General features: G+C 40.3%; 1 protein-coding gene and 1 long non-coding RNA gene across 3 annotated transcripts in view; one reads left to right on the top strand and one right to left on the bottom strand.

The window, feature by feature from the left end:
- Nucleotides 1-3,096: 3,096 nt before the first annotated feature.
- On the bottom strand, nt 3,097-5,085 carry LOC137472175 (uncharacterized). The gene is made up of 3 exons (XR_010998047.1): nt 4,953-5,085; nt 3,755-3,930; nt 3,097-3,158 (listed from the first exon to the last, which is right to left on the bottom strand). It is a non-coding gene; the product is annotated as an uncharacterized lncRNA (long non-coding RNA).
- WWC2 (WW and C2 domain containing 2) overlaps nt 4,612-14,778 on the top strand; it is a 94,729-nt gene continuing 84,562 nt past the window's right edge. The window contains exon 1 of one of the 2 annotated variants that reach the window (XM_068187003.1): nt 4,612-5,046. In XM_068187003.1, coding sequence (XP_068043104.1) covers nt 4,916-5,046 — 131 coding nt within the window. In that variant the 5' untranslated portion in view covers nt 4,612-4,915. Of the gene's footprint in view, nt 5,047-5,210; nt 5,319-14,778 lie in introns of those variants that run through there. The other variant, XM_068187004.1, reaches the window with a different exon arrangement.

Here is a 14,778-nt window from a genome sequence, read left to right as displayed (position 1 = left end):
CAACCAAAATTCTCAATCTTCTTTTCTCTTTGTCCATAGAAATTTCAGCAGTATGAATCAGACTTAATAGAATTGAATGTTAAGTCAGGTTAATGAGTGGCTTGGGGGGAGTTTGAGAAGATTTTACCATGAAAATGTTGCTCACATTTCCATAGCTAACTTTGAGGCAAAGCTCGTATCACATAATTTCCATTCTAAACTTTTCATTTTCTACTCTAAACTTTTAATCAGACTAACACTAACTTAAAATCATTCTCTATGTTTACTTTCAGATTCATAGTGTATCTTGACTCAAAACACGTAATTGCTCAGTATTTTCTCCTATGCATGCCTGAAAGGAAAAAAAAAAGAAGCCAAAATTCTGAAAAAAAAGGGCTAGTATATTAATTAATTAATAGTATATATATGCATGCCTGAAAGGAAAAAAAAAAGAAGCCAAAATTCTGAAAAAAAAAGGGCTAGTATATTAATTTGAAGCAGAACTTGGTATAGTCTTTTTCCACTGATACTCTGGGAAATCTTTGTAGAACTGTCTAAGCAGCAAGCTGTTCAAATAGATGTAAGTGGATAGAGCAGGCTTTGGAATAACAAGAAAAGCTGGATGAGCATAAACATTATCTGGCTCCATCGATTCTGCAGAGCTTCATCATAAATTCAACCAGAAACAGTATTATTCAAAGATCTTTTACTGTCAGATGTATACATGCATCAGAAGCTGACAGCAGTAAAAGCAGCACTCCTCCTTTCCTCCCTCATGCATGCACAGAGTTTTTCTTTGCAGGACTTTTTAAACACTTTTTAAAAGTAAAAATCTCACTGCATATGGGAAGATTTTTTGGTGTGTGCTTTTTTCTTTGAAAACACAGCTGTCAGATAAAATTCACTGTTATTAAATAAATATTTATAATGCTGAAAATGCTGATTACTTTTTAGAGTTCCACAGTAGCTGCATGTGACAGAAGTCGGACTCACTGAACATATTTGGTTGTTTAAGTGTTCAAAAAAACCCCAACGTAACTATATATACTTTCAAATATTTTTGCCAGATGCTTCTAAAAATTAATTGTGTTGCTATACTTCATAATTCATTCTATACTCAAAATCTGTGTGCAAGCAGTGAAAGCTGAAGCACGGAAATTTTCAGGGAAACTGCTGCAGCTCCTGCTTCACAGCCATTTGTGGATAGTACAAGTTAGAGCTGTAACAGCTGTACATTTCACCAGGGATGACACTCCAGTGGATCAAATTAAGGGAGTCTTCTATTAGGGAAGGACAAGGTACAAACAGGTTTATTTGATCACAGTCAGTCCCAGGAACAGCCTTATTATGAAAAAGCAAGCAGAGAGTACCAGGAGATTAACTACATTAGCAAAGACTGGAGTGGGTATGTTTCTTGTTATGTGACAGGATACAAGTATAGGCTTTGAAGACCTCCTTTGGATACAGCCATTTCCATACTTGTGTTCTGAATTTTCACATAGACATTTTTTCTTCTAGCCAACACAAAACAATTATGATTCTAATTCCCTTTACCTCAATTCTTTAACTATGCACTATTTACCATGGGAATTTCTTCAGGCCACTTAAACGTGCATATGCAAAGCACAAGATAGGAATGATTAGCTCTTTCACATTGATTACCTCTTGTTATTTATCATACTTTCTGACAGATATGTAAATCATGCCATAGCTAGATTGTTCTGTGCTTTTGGACACCTCCTTCATATGAACCCTTCTGTGTTTTGAATAAAGCATGCTTACATATTCTGAACTATGCTGTCTCATGTAATTAAACCAAACAATCTGTGGTATGCTGTCAGCTGACAATGTCAGCAGAACATGCTAGGCAGGTTATCAGTTGAAATGCAGGAGGTATACTTGAAAAAATACCTTCAAAAAGCCATATGTTCTCACTGGCAATATTAAAGGTCTGTTTACACAAATAATACCTACTTTTTGTCCATCTGATGTCAAGCACTGTCATGCCTAAGTAGTCCTAAACTGGCATTCTGGACTGTAGACTCTAACAATGGATGGAAACACAATGAAGTACTCAAACAATGGAAAACAGAGGGAGGAAGGGGAGAGCCTAACACCATGCAGCAGTTTATACTTCAGTGTAAGCACATCTGTATATAGACATACAAGCATATATGTAAAAATTAGACGATTATGCAATGACTTCAGTGTATTCATTTCCAAAATTTAAAAACTACAAGTTCCATTTATTTATGATAATTAAAATATGGACGTCTTCTTATGAGAAGTATTACATTGGTGAAGACGGCTATAACTCAGATCCACATCCATGTGGATCTCATCTTAGCAATACTCAAAGATGTGGGTCTGCCTACCTTGGTGGTGAGAGAGAGTAGGAACTGAGTATTCCCTCAGGTGCCATGACTACCTTCAGAGGAAGTACTGACACAAATAATGTTCCAGTTTTGTCTTGGTTTTACAGATTTTCTAATTTTATTCTTTCTTCTGTGTGAATTATTTAGGGACTAGGAGTACAGGAATGCTGCTGTATAACAGGCCCGCTTTTTCAAGGTGAAAAAGGCTATATTGTTATAAAAGCTCCTGGTTAATGCCAAAGATAAGTAACTGGCAGTTGGCTTCAGAAAGAAATGTATATCCTCTATAGATTTTATCAACTTACATAACAAAATGCCTTATTGATAATGCAAACTGAACTTTAAAACGGAAAAGGAAATTCAGTTTACTCTGTCTCACAACCACCACATGTAATTTCTCACTATAGGGCAACACCTATAAATAAATTATAAAATTGAGTAAACTGTTTAAAAGGACACAAACTAAATGCTTGGTAAATGTGGGGATGGTTTTTTACTGATGGACAAGAAAACTGACCCTTACAAACCACAAAGCTCTTTGAAACAATATTTTCACTGAAAAGAAATGCATCTGTCTCTTTAACAGGCAATGGTCCTGCTGCATTCCCTAAGCAGCTCAACTCCTATGGATATCCAGAAGTTAGCACAGCTCAGTTTTTCTCCACTGTTAAATACCAGGACCTTACTTCATGTATGAAGTACAGTTAATGTACAGTTTCGCTGCACATTACCTTAATATAACAGGTGTCAAAATCTCCAAAAAAGTCTGGAGAAGGGAGCCATATGGGTCATTTGGAGACAAGACTGAAGAATAAAATAAGTAGAGTGACTAAAATAATGCAGATCTTATCTCTACCAGACTGGCAATTAGCTAAATTAAAATAATAGCTTGCTGATACGTTTTTCTATTTAGGAGCAGACCCAACAGTAGGACTTCGATAGCTGCAAATTCATTACTTCAGTGCTTGTCAGATATGTGGCCTCTGAAGTGGAATCCAAAAATGTGTTATGCACAGAACAAGTCCAGTACTTAATAAGTGTAAATTGCCCCAGAAGAATAATTTATAGAGCTGAATACTAGAAAGCTATAATGGAGAAGATAAACAGACATAAAAAAAACCAAAACAAAACAAACAAAAAGCAAAAACCACAAAAACAAACAAACAAAAACCGCAAAACCAGCTCTGGGTTTGAGACTTCCTCTCCCAGGAAAATCTTGTTACTTAAAACCAGTAACTTTAAATGAAAAGAAATAAAACATTCTAGGAAACAGGGACTTGAGTTACCTAGGAATACTAGCTGCTAAACTAAAGAGTCATATTCCCCCACTGATGCTCTACTCTGGTGCCAGATCTTGGGAATCAGATACACATGCAAATTAATAGAGCTCATTAAGTTACCTTCTATCAGCTGAACCATGGTAACCAGCCTGGGGTACTCTTCTCCTATGGCAAATGAAAGATAAACACTCAGTAACTCATACCTGGTGTCTATACTTAATGCATCTTAGCTGCTTGCTTTTCGGACCACAACGTCCAGGGTGCTCAGGGCATACAAATATTCTTCACTGGTGTTTCTGGTAAAAAAACCCCAAACCAACACACACTCAAAAACAAAACTAAAGACACTAAGATTAGGTACTTTCATGGTTAAAGAAAGGTCCCCATTTGTATTTAAATTTTGAACTCAAGTATTTTAAATAACAAGGTCCTTTTTAGGAACCCTGAACTTTACTGGACTTCAGCGAGAGTTCACGAGGATGTGAAGGGAGATGGGAGAGACCTGAACGGCTGGGAAAGGGAACTCGACACTGCCCCGACTCTGGGCATGGAGGCAGCGGCAAAGCCGCCTTTTCCCAGGGCACGTTCCCCGCGCTCCGAGGGCCGAGAGTTGCCCCGCGACAAAGTCTCCTGCGCCACCCGAGGCAGACAAAGAATGGGACGCGCCGGGGTCCGTCATGCCGGGGCGCTGCCGTCCCCCGCGGGGCGGCGGTGACCGCGGGGCTCCCGGCCCCGCCAGCTGCCCCGCCAGGCTGCGGGGACGCGGCCGGAGCGCCCGTCCCCCGCGGGGGCCTGTCTCCTGCCCGCACGCCGGCCAAGCCCCTGGGCAAAGCTCGATGGAAGCAGACGGGCCCCTCTCGCAGCGTTTTTCCCGCTCCTGCCCGCCGGACGCTTCCGCGCTGGATCCGCGGCCGGGGCCTGCCCGGCCCAGCCCGGCGGGCAGCGCGGCCAGGGTTAACCCTGAGGAATGCGGCGGGAGGAATGTGCATGCAGATGAGATGGATGCTAATCTCATGCTAATGAGCGGCGGCCGCGGCCGCCCGGGGCTCAGCCGGGCTCCCCGCGCCCAGACGGCAGCTGGGCTCCGCCGGCAGCCCTGACCCGCCGCCGCGGCGCGGGCGAGGCGGCAGCCCGGGCATGGTGGACTGAGACCCGGCAGAGGGCTTCCGTGGGCTCCCGCGAGCCCCCGCTCCCGGCCCCTTCCCCGGCCCGGGTCGGGGCTTTTCCCGCTTCCCGTCTTTCTTTCTGTCCCTATGGAGCATCTACCCCCGCCGCCCGACCATGCCTAGGAAAGCGGGGAATGGGCAGCTTCCCTTACCCGATGGCTGGGAGGAGGCGAGGGATTACGACGGCAAAGTCTTCTACATCGACCACAACACCAAGCAGACCAGCTGGATCGACCCCCGGGACAGGTGGAGCGCGGGCAGGGAGGCGGCGAGGCCCGGGCGGGCGGTGGGCTCGGAGCGGCCCCGCCGGGAGGGACGGGAGGGGGGCGCGCCAGAGGATCCCCTCTCGGGACGGGGAGCGGGGGGCCACGCCGTGCCCTCCTTCCCACAGGCACGGGTACAGGCTTGTTTCTAAGCCTGTGGCTTGAGTTGATGTTGGGACGGGGTGGGAGGGAGAAGCCTGTGGAGCTTCTCTGGGAGCGGCCGGGGGTTGCTGGCATTTGGGGAGTTCCCGACAGGTACCAAAGTTTGCGAGTCCCTCCCAAACCGGAGGCGCTGGCTCCCCGTCCTCCGTCTTCCCCGGGCGCTGCGGAGCGGGGCCGCCTCCCCCGTCCTGGGTTGCGGAGCATCCCGGGCGCCGGGCCCTCCCGTGTGCCCCGCTCCCCTGGGCCGCCCGGAGCGGTGTGCGGGGCTGCCGGGCAAGGAGCCGGGGCAGCCGGAGGCCTCGTGTGCTCGCTAGGCCTCAGCGAGCCCAAATCCGCTCAGCCCCCGCCAGCCGGGGCCCGCCGTGTGTGCTGCCCCTGCCGGGGCTGAGCTCTGTAAAACTGCTGTGGAAGTGCTTCAGCGAGGGGAGCACCCTGTGAGAACGCTGCTCGTCCCGCAGTGCCCGGGGCAGCTCTGCCGGCTGGACACGGATGCTGGCTGCTGGCTCTGTGCGTCGGCTTCAATGACTGTTTTTAATAGCTGGATCACAGGCGCACACGTTACCTAGTGCAAAGCGTGTCTTTCGTCCGAAGTGGTGCTGAAAAGCAGTTAAACGCCAAAACTTTGTGCATATTATGACATACGGTGTTGCAATTGGAAATAGTGCAGTCTTATTATCTAAAAAAAAAAAAATTCTAAAAGACACTATAAATTTATGAAACAAGCAGCACTGAATTATAAATGAAGGCCTTGGTTTCTGTTTCTCAGGTGAACTTAGATAAGGTGGTTGTGGTGAAGCTGGCTGGCTGCAAGTTGCAGAGGGAAGTTTTGACGAGCATCATGTGCTGTGTAAGGCCTGCTGCTCATTCTTACTTGCTATAACAGCAAATTCCAGTAGTGGCAAACTTCATGCTTAAATTCCTCTGTACTTCACAACATGTTCATTACCTTGTAAATATTAGTGAGATGATAAGGTATACAAGACAGTGTTATTCATTACACCTGGCATTCTTGGGTTTTTTTTTTTCAATGCAGGCAATATAAAACTTCTTTCTTTACCGTCTCTAGAAATAGTGGATATGAAGTTTTGTTCAGTTTTTAGACCTTATTTTTGTGTTTTCAAATCAGGATAGAAGATGGTATGATTGAGGTAAAGCAAAATGTGATATGGAGTGTTCTAATACTGCCTCAATGAGTATACTGCTAATTTAATTTAATACATTCTGTAGTCCTGAAAAGTTCAAGACTGTTCATATTTGATGGTAAAATTTGAGTCTTCACTCTCATTAACAGAGTAGACAGTGACATAACACTTGTGTGTTTGCCATCCTATAGAGATAGGATAAATATTGTTTCATTAATACCTTACAGGTGAAAGGGAAACCAAGTCCTGAGACCTTACTCCCTTAGTTCTCATTACAGATTATAAAGACCTTTTTCAGAAGAGTAGTGTTTGAAATAATTGTTAACCTGTGTCAGTCATGCAAAACAAACAAAAAGGGATTTTGCCCTAGGTACTTAAGAGAATCCATGCTTTAGTGTACATGGCTCAGCTGTGAGGCTGAATTGCCTGCACAGAAGAGAGACTGACAAGCCCATTTGATGTGCAACTTGCAGTATTTGTGTTTACAATATCTCTGTTTGCAATCTGTATTTATACTGGTGGCCTATTTTGGAAAAGCTAATATGAAATTAGTGAAATTCTTGTGATGATTTTGCTTTAGATTCAGTTTTGTCTTTCATGTATTTAGAGAATATACATTTGGGAACCATACAGAACATTATTTGGGCTTGCTGTCAGAAAAGTTGAAAAGTGATTTTCCAAGTTTGTTGATACAATAAAATCTGGATTAATGTTGTTTCTAAAATTTATAATAAATTGTCAAAATGAAGGTAATGGATTATAAAGATGACTGAAAACATGTTGCCTTGGCTGGTGATACTTTAGGACTTTCTTTTTCCCCAGCTATTTTCTCTCATAGAGATCACAAAGTTTTCATGATGTACCTGTGGAATATTATAGTACACAGGCTTCTAAAATGTTTCATTGGTAAAGCAAGTGTAAAATAGATAAGTTTTTACTGACAATATTCATTTTGCTGTTGTTACACTGCATTCCCTGGATGATTACATAGAAAAGTCATGTTTGATGTTCTAAAATAATTTTTATCCTCTTTGATTTAGAAGATAAAAATACTGAAGACTAGTGCTTTGAGACATTAGCCATATGTTTGTAAATTGCCAGGTGTATTTGAGCACAGTTAGGAACTTTGTTACTGGTTTAAAATACTCACATCTGGAAATAAGAGGGCAGTTGAAAATGCCATATTTGAAAGCTTCTTGGAAAATTGTGCTTGTGGTTGTTATGTTTTTTAATATTTTTTCTCATGTTCTTTTCTAGAACATGCATTTGTTGCTGCTTACATGGTGCAGGTCTGTTAATACAATTATAGCCTTGTGTACAACCATGGAAAAAAATTTACATCAGCTTCAAGCTTGGGACCCAGTTTTCAGTTTTGCCCACTTTATTTATCTGAATAATCCCACTGATGTTAGAGAATCTCACACTTTCAATGGCAATAGTGACTTAGCTTGTGTTTTAGGAGCGTTGTGGAAGCTTAAGGGTTTTTAATGTTTTGCAATGTTCACCAGTGATTTTTATCTCTAAACACTGTTTTGTGCTGATTTGTTTTAAAGGCTAGTGGCCCAAAAGAGAGGGCACTTTAAGATCTATCCTTCAGATAGACAGAGAGACATAAAGGCAAGAATGTGAGAGTTGTAGCAATATTTTCAGTCACTAAATATATAGATTTAACTTCTCTGTTCATGTCTCCCTCAAGCTACAGCAAGCTGAGAACTTGCTGGTCATGACAGTTCTTCTGAAACTGGCTTATTGTCAGCAGGGAAATAGCCCACAGTATGAATTTTATCCTCCTTCTACTTGACGAAAATATTAAGAGACAACTATGGACTGAAGAGGATGAAGCAAATGAAAAGGGGAGAAAGGGTTAGAGGAATGCATAATTTTTTTCTGACGTTCCCTTGAAACTCTTTCAAGTTCTTGGAATACTGAGTAATTGTATAGTATTGCTTTGGTTTGGTTTTTTTTTTTTTTTTCTGATATTTAATAGGGGCTTGGGGTGGGACAGGAATTTAGAAAGGATTTTTTTCCTGTCATTCAGCACATTTTAAGTAGGCCTCGTGTTTGTTATATTCCTTAGTGGAACCAATAGAGTAAGCATCAAGGAGGAGTGAAATAGGAGATAGGATTCTCAGTAATCTAATTTTTCAGCAGTGGGATGATGCTTGGTTGTCTTACCATGAATTCAGGGCTTCTCATATCTTGGTTTCTATATATCACCATTGACTCACAACAGATGCTTTTTTAATAGTTTGCCTATGAGTTCTGTGTCAAAAATTCTGAAGCTTCGAGTGATATTCATTTAAATCTTTATCTGCACTCCTGTCCCACTCCTGTCAGTGGTAAGGAATGAGATGCTATGAAAACAAAATTATCCTTTCTGTTCTCACTTTGCTTTCCACTGAGGACTGAAGTCTTTTAAAATACATTTGTACATTTGAAATAGTTTATAGTATACTTCTGCTTAAATGTTTCAAGAGTACTTGCTAACTGTATAACTAAGAAAGTGCTTGAGAAGCATTGGATGTGCAGAAAAGCAGAGAACTTTACAAGTCAAGTGATTGTGAAAGAGTTTGCTTTGTGAGTAGGGAATGCAGTTTCCATTGCTGCTTTCATCTTTTGGGGAGGTGAAAACACTACAAATTTTAGCATGGGATTCTGTAGCATGTGCTAGATTTGATTAGATTCTGAATTAGAAAATTTAGTAGGTTTCAGCAATTAAATGTCATTTGCCCTTTTTCCATAGAAAAGAAGGGCAGTTTATTCTTCACCTTTTCATTGCTTTCTCTTGTCTTGTGAACAGCAGAGACTGTGACAACTGAAGTTACTGAAGTTGAAGTTATTTAAGCAGGGGGACTTCTATCCTGTCTTTTTCCTGGACATTGCTGTAGCTCAGGGGTGCATGGTAAAAGACTTTCAGTCACAGCAGAAATAGGAGTCACGGAAGACACTGAGCTCATTAAAGGTAGCAAATAAGAGACAAGCAGAAATGAAATAACATGGTGAGAGGCATCATCAGAAACTCAAAAATACATTTGGATTGATTCTTTCATGCATGTAAGAAAGCTGTGCTGTGACAGATGAATAAAATAATAAGTGTTAGTTATTGCAGTTTGAAAGGGATTGATCTTAATTCTAAGTGCTGACCTCAACACTGATCATTTACCACTGCAGCAACTACCTGATAATGGCCTTTCTTTAGGCTGCTGCTTGCTAAGAACGAATTTACTGGCAAACCTTCACTGCTTTCTCACATAATTTCTCATTCCCTTTCTATCTTCCCTTCCCTTGTTTGCTAGTAACTGAGGAGGGAATGAGGCTTTCGTGTCTTTGATGGTGTGGAGCTGCTAAATGATTGTTTCAACATACTTTATGACATTTGAGCCTTAATAAGCAATGGTCAACTTGGTCTTTTGAAAAATCAGTAGAGAATCCTTTGATGGCACTCCACGATGTACAGCTTGAAATAATCCTGTAGTGAGATAGGGCAACAATTTTTTCCCAAAATATCTTTTTCTTCCCTGTTTCATCCTGTAGTATCATTTGCTGGTTTTTATCCCAATTCCACCTGATTTATTCCTATCTTCTTGTCTGCTCAGGAATGTGCATGCTCCCTGTGAAACTGTCTAGTATCTCATTCTGATTTCAGTGACAGGTTGAGGATTGCTTTTACTTAATTCATCTATATTTATTCAAAATAAAACCCATGATGCAAGTGCTGAACATTCAATGAGAGACGAGCTGTGTCTGAAGATCTGACATCTTTATTTGTTTATCCAGTGTAAAGTAGAATTCTAATATTGCAGTCTACTATAGCTGTGATAGCATCAGACAGTGTTCAAATACAAAGTGATTGTGTATGTGAGTTTTTTAACCAGTCTGTCATTTGCATGGGGCTGTGTGTTGTTGACTGAAAATGGCTATGGTAACTCCAAGATAATGCTTTTATTCTTTATTCCTCTGGAAGTGATAGAGCTGCACTGTGTCTTTCAACTCGGGGCATGTGAAGTTAACAAGTCAGGAAATGCTGTGGACTACTTGCTTATGTGTGCAAAGTATGTACTGCTGGTCACAGCCAAGAACTGTGACCTGGTATGTGAAGTGGGACAAGTGCTATAGGCTGTGGTTTATCCAGACCTGTGTCTGTAGTACTTGCCTACCAGAGCTATTTTGATTAAAACCTATCTTGACTTACAAAATAGTGTTACAATGGTTATCATGCACAATGTAAGACTTAATGAGAAGTTGTACACGTGAAGGAAAACAGTGAGAGTTAATATATAGATCAGATATGAAAAATTATTTATAACTTTAGAGATCTGTACAGATTGCATTAGGAGTTTTTGATTTTTTTCCAGTTAAATGACTAGTCTTCAACTGTTTGGTTAAAATTCTGGGCTTTGAACGTGATACTAAGGTTATTCTAACAAGTTAAGAGGATTTCTCTACTTCCACTTACTAATCTTTGTAACATCAATAGATAAGTTGACTTTTGTGAAAAGGGTCTTATTTTGGTTTTTTGCTACCTTCTTCTTTTTAGCCTAAAAAAGTGTATAGATATCTGTGATTTAACAATTTATACATCGCACTGATGACTGAAAACTGGACTAGTACTCCTGGAAGTAATGGAAAAGATTGAAAATGAATAAAGAAAAATTTACATACATTAGTATTTCCATGGTGATACACTTTCAGAAAGGCATGAATAGAAATGATGCTAAGAATCCACAACTGTTACGCTGTGGTGTTTAAGTTCTTATGGATTTAAGCTACCTGGAAGGAGAGTAGAAAAGTATTCCAGGAGGATAATGCAGCCTACTGAGTCCAAACTGGCATGGTTCTGCTTACGTGTCCTCCTGCCACCTAAACTGAGCCCAGGAGACAATTTGGCTAAAATGAACCCCATTGTTTTTAAGGTTGTTTTCCAGCAGGATCAGCGTGTTGTGTCACTGACTGGGTACTAATTCTAGGGAGAGCCAGGAGGAAAGTCCAGAGCTGGGAGCACAAGGGGAGAATGGTCCTGTAGAAATCAAGATGAAGATCAATCCTAGTTGCTATGGAATGACTTTTTAAAAAGTTTGTTACTGTGAAGCTTGTGTTGAAGAGAAATTTTGTCATTGTGTGGTTGCAGAATTTGAAGCTGCTTTTTGGGAATGTGCTACTGTTGACAATATGCTTATGAATAGCTAATTTCTACCGTTTATGAAAGAGATAAGAAATTCTTTGACTTTGATGCATTTGTTCCTAATTATTCATAAAATGTGTTTTATGCTCTGGTGCAAAGTGTCTCACCAGAATGATGGTGTAATTCAAGATTTTTAATGTCTTATTGTGTGAATCAAAGTGGAGGCATTTGTCTTCATGCCTTTGAGGTCATCATCTGTATGGACAGCTTGACTTGTTCTTCATTTGGAAGGAGCAGCTAGTGGCTGAAAAGAGGAGTTACATTAGTTATGGTTTTCCATTTGTGTTTCTTCAGTAGTTTGAAGGGACTTGCATTGTGGATGTAGGTTTTGGGTCTTTTAAATAGCACATATTGAGTATTGATGAAGACTCTTGCTCTTCCCAGTGACTTTTTCTGTGCAAAACTGTTAGTGATGGTGAAATTCTTACCTGATGAAGTCAGTCTCTGACTCTTGTTTTTAAAAGAGCTTCCTGGGGGAGAGATTCCTTCCCCCATTTGTTTAAGCATACTTTTTAAAAGCTAATTTGCTTTTGGATCTTTTTTTTGTTGGTTAGAACTTGTGGGCTAGAGGCAGTCTGTCAGTTTATTCTGTGAACTGAAACAATCATTTGCATCTTATAGAACAAGATCAGATGCTGTCCTTTGAACTTGGATACTGTTTGTACTTGAAGAAAGGCAACTTTATCTCATCAACTCTGAATACATATTGTATTCAAAGTAATTGTGTGGGTAGGTAAAGACACATTATCTTGAGACAGCAAACTTGAACTTCTGTATACTCTTGCTGTGTGCAATACAATATTTCAAGTTGGACCTGCTTTGATGTCTGTTCTGTTTTTCTCAATACATGAAATAAAACTTCAATCTTTATTTGAAAAGCAAAAAAGAGCAACCTACTGGAGTGCCTTCCATAATATGCTGATTGATTTGGTAATCATGCTTTCCGTATCAGGAAATATCAGTATTTTTTGACTTTTATTACAGGGGAAAAGATCTAGGAGAATCTATATTTTAACAAAACTCTGTGAGGACACACTTTTTATATTAGCAACTTTCTCCTTGTTAATAGGAATAGTACTTTACACACCTGTTGCTTCTTTTCAAATTACTTTTAAGTGCTAAACTGTCTTGTCCAGATAAGCTTATTTTAAGGCTTATAGATCTGACCAGTGAAGAATTCTTACTCTGATTCAGTGCCTGGCCCTTCGATCATAATAGCTTACCTCCCTCCTAGAGATAGGAATGTCTGCCTGGGAATTGGGCTGGTTTTAATCATATAGCAGATGAACTTTTGATAGTCTGCAAATTATGTACAAGCACATCGTGCCATATGGCAAAAAATATGCCCAGAGCATGATGAATGTCGCCTGCCTTTTAGCTAAGTGGCAGGCGTATGTCTTAGTAGCATCTTGTCAAGATGGGTTTGACCAAAGCACAGGTGTCCCCTGTCGTATAGCTGCATGGCGGTGTTTTTACTGGGATCACGCTGTGGAGGAGCAATTCTGGTCTCTTCTGCCTGTCACTCACTAGGACACTTCTGGGCTAGGTATTTGCTGTGTTGTTCCCTTAGCGCTTCCAAAAGAGGAACTATGACCCACTTTAGCTAAAAATGTGGGCATTTTAACTTTGCTGTTTGTGATGTACCGCAGAAAATTGTCAGGGAAAGACATTTATTCTTGATAGAGAAACAATGGGATGGGGTTTTTTCCCTTTGTCTAGTACTGTCAATGGTTAAACTGCAGTGTAGCCCAGAAATGTCTGTCTGGTGAGAGACCATGATGATCTGATCTACAATGAGTACTCTTATTCAAAACCCAGTCCCTTCATTCTTAATACATGTTTTCTGATTATGCAAAAAATATCTATGTAGAGTTAAACTTTTTGCCTCTTCACCAATGTTAACAAAATGTCTCTGTGAAAACTCTTAATTCCTCTTAGAAAAGCAGTTAAAAACCAGTTTGCATCAGAGATGTGATTCAGATTTATGTGGTAGATTTATGAAATGCTGTTATTAGTCAAATAACTGTATTTTTAAAATGCTGTTACTTAGCAAGTGATTACAGTGTCATCCTGTGGTTTGATTCATGTTCCTGAACCATTCTGACTGTAGCCTGAGTCTCGCAGAGCCTGACCAAGGGGTTGCTGCTTTTGGCTTCTGTTCCACAAAGCATGCTGCAGAGACCAGTTGTCAGTGGAGAAAGATTTATAGTGCAGGAAGGCTGAAACAGCTGGGAGATGAACTACACAGGTAGTATTTGGGTGTTATTCTTAGTTTTGGGAAGGCAATGGGAAAAGTAGGACATCTAGTGATATCTAACAGACTTTGCATCTATGAAATAGGCTGTGGTCACTACTGCTTATAAAACTTCTTTGACTTAGATTTAGTCTTTGGTGGGTTCATAAGAGATGCTAGTGATACCAAGTTTCCTTGTGAGATAAGTGACATTTCTGTTTCATAGATTATCCACCACTCAAGTGTACTTCTGTTGTTATATGTGTGTTGTTACTTGGGATGTGATTTAAATTTTAAGACATTTTGTCTGTCTTGGTTTGCATTATAAATACCCAGCTTGAGGTATCTCTGCATACATTGTTTCTTGGTAGAACATTAAATAATCTACTTTTATTTCTTTTAGTTATTTTTGAAGAGAGATGGCAAAAATTCTCTTTCCTGAGAAACTCAGGAGACTTCAGAAGTTTAGGAGCTCAAATTTCATATAGGAAGCATTTTCTCAGTAGAAATGTATTAACACATTACTTGTGTTCATAATTTATTGTTAAAACTGTGACAGAAGTCACTATCTGCCTAAGGGCTCTATGAGTCTTGATAATGGTTTTGTGTACTCTTGGGAATGTACTCCCATGTGTACCTAAGCCCTCTGTCCATCCAAATCTGATCCCCCTATCCCCAAGACCCAATGTATATTCAGTGTAGTCACATGTTACAGCAAAGAAAAATCAGGTCTTTTTCAGTTCATTCTGTTAGTGATGTCTTAACATATCCTTATATTGTACAGTAATTTGTAATAAATTCTAAATTATGACCTTGAAAATGTTATTTGTGACTGTATTTTTTCTGAGATTTATTTTAGTTACATTCCCAGTAATGGAAAATTTTATTGTGTGCAGGATCTAATTCAAATGGTATTTTGGGTCTTTTGTTGCTTGAGACTTACAGAGTGAAGTGCAAAGACTTGCACTTAGTCCCCCTTTTTAGTTTGGATGGAAT

Source organism: Anomalospiza imberbis, chromosome 4 (assembly GCF_031753505.1).
Source record: "Anomalospiza imberbis isolate Cuckoo-Finch-1a 21T00152 chromosome 4, ASM3175350v1, whole genome shotgun sequence".
Taxonomy (NCBI): Eukaryota; Metazoa; Chordata; class Aves; order Passeriformes; family Viduidae; genus Anomalospiza; species Anomalospiza imberbis.
The sequence above is the reverse complement of the archived record's forward strand: the minus strand, read 5'-3'. Positions and strand labels throughout refer to the sequence as shown.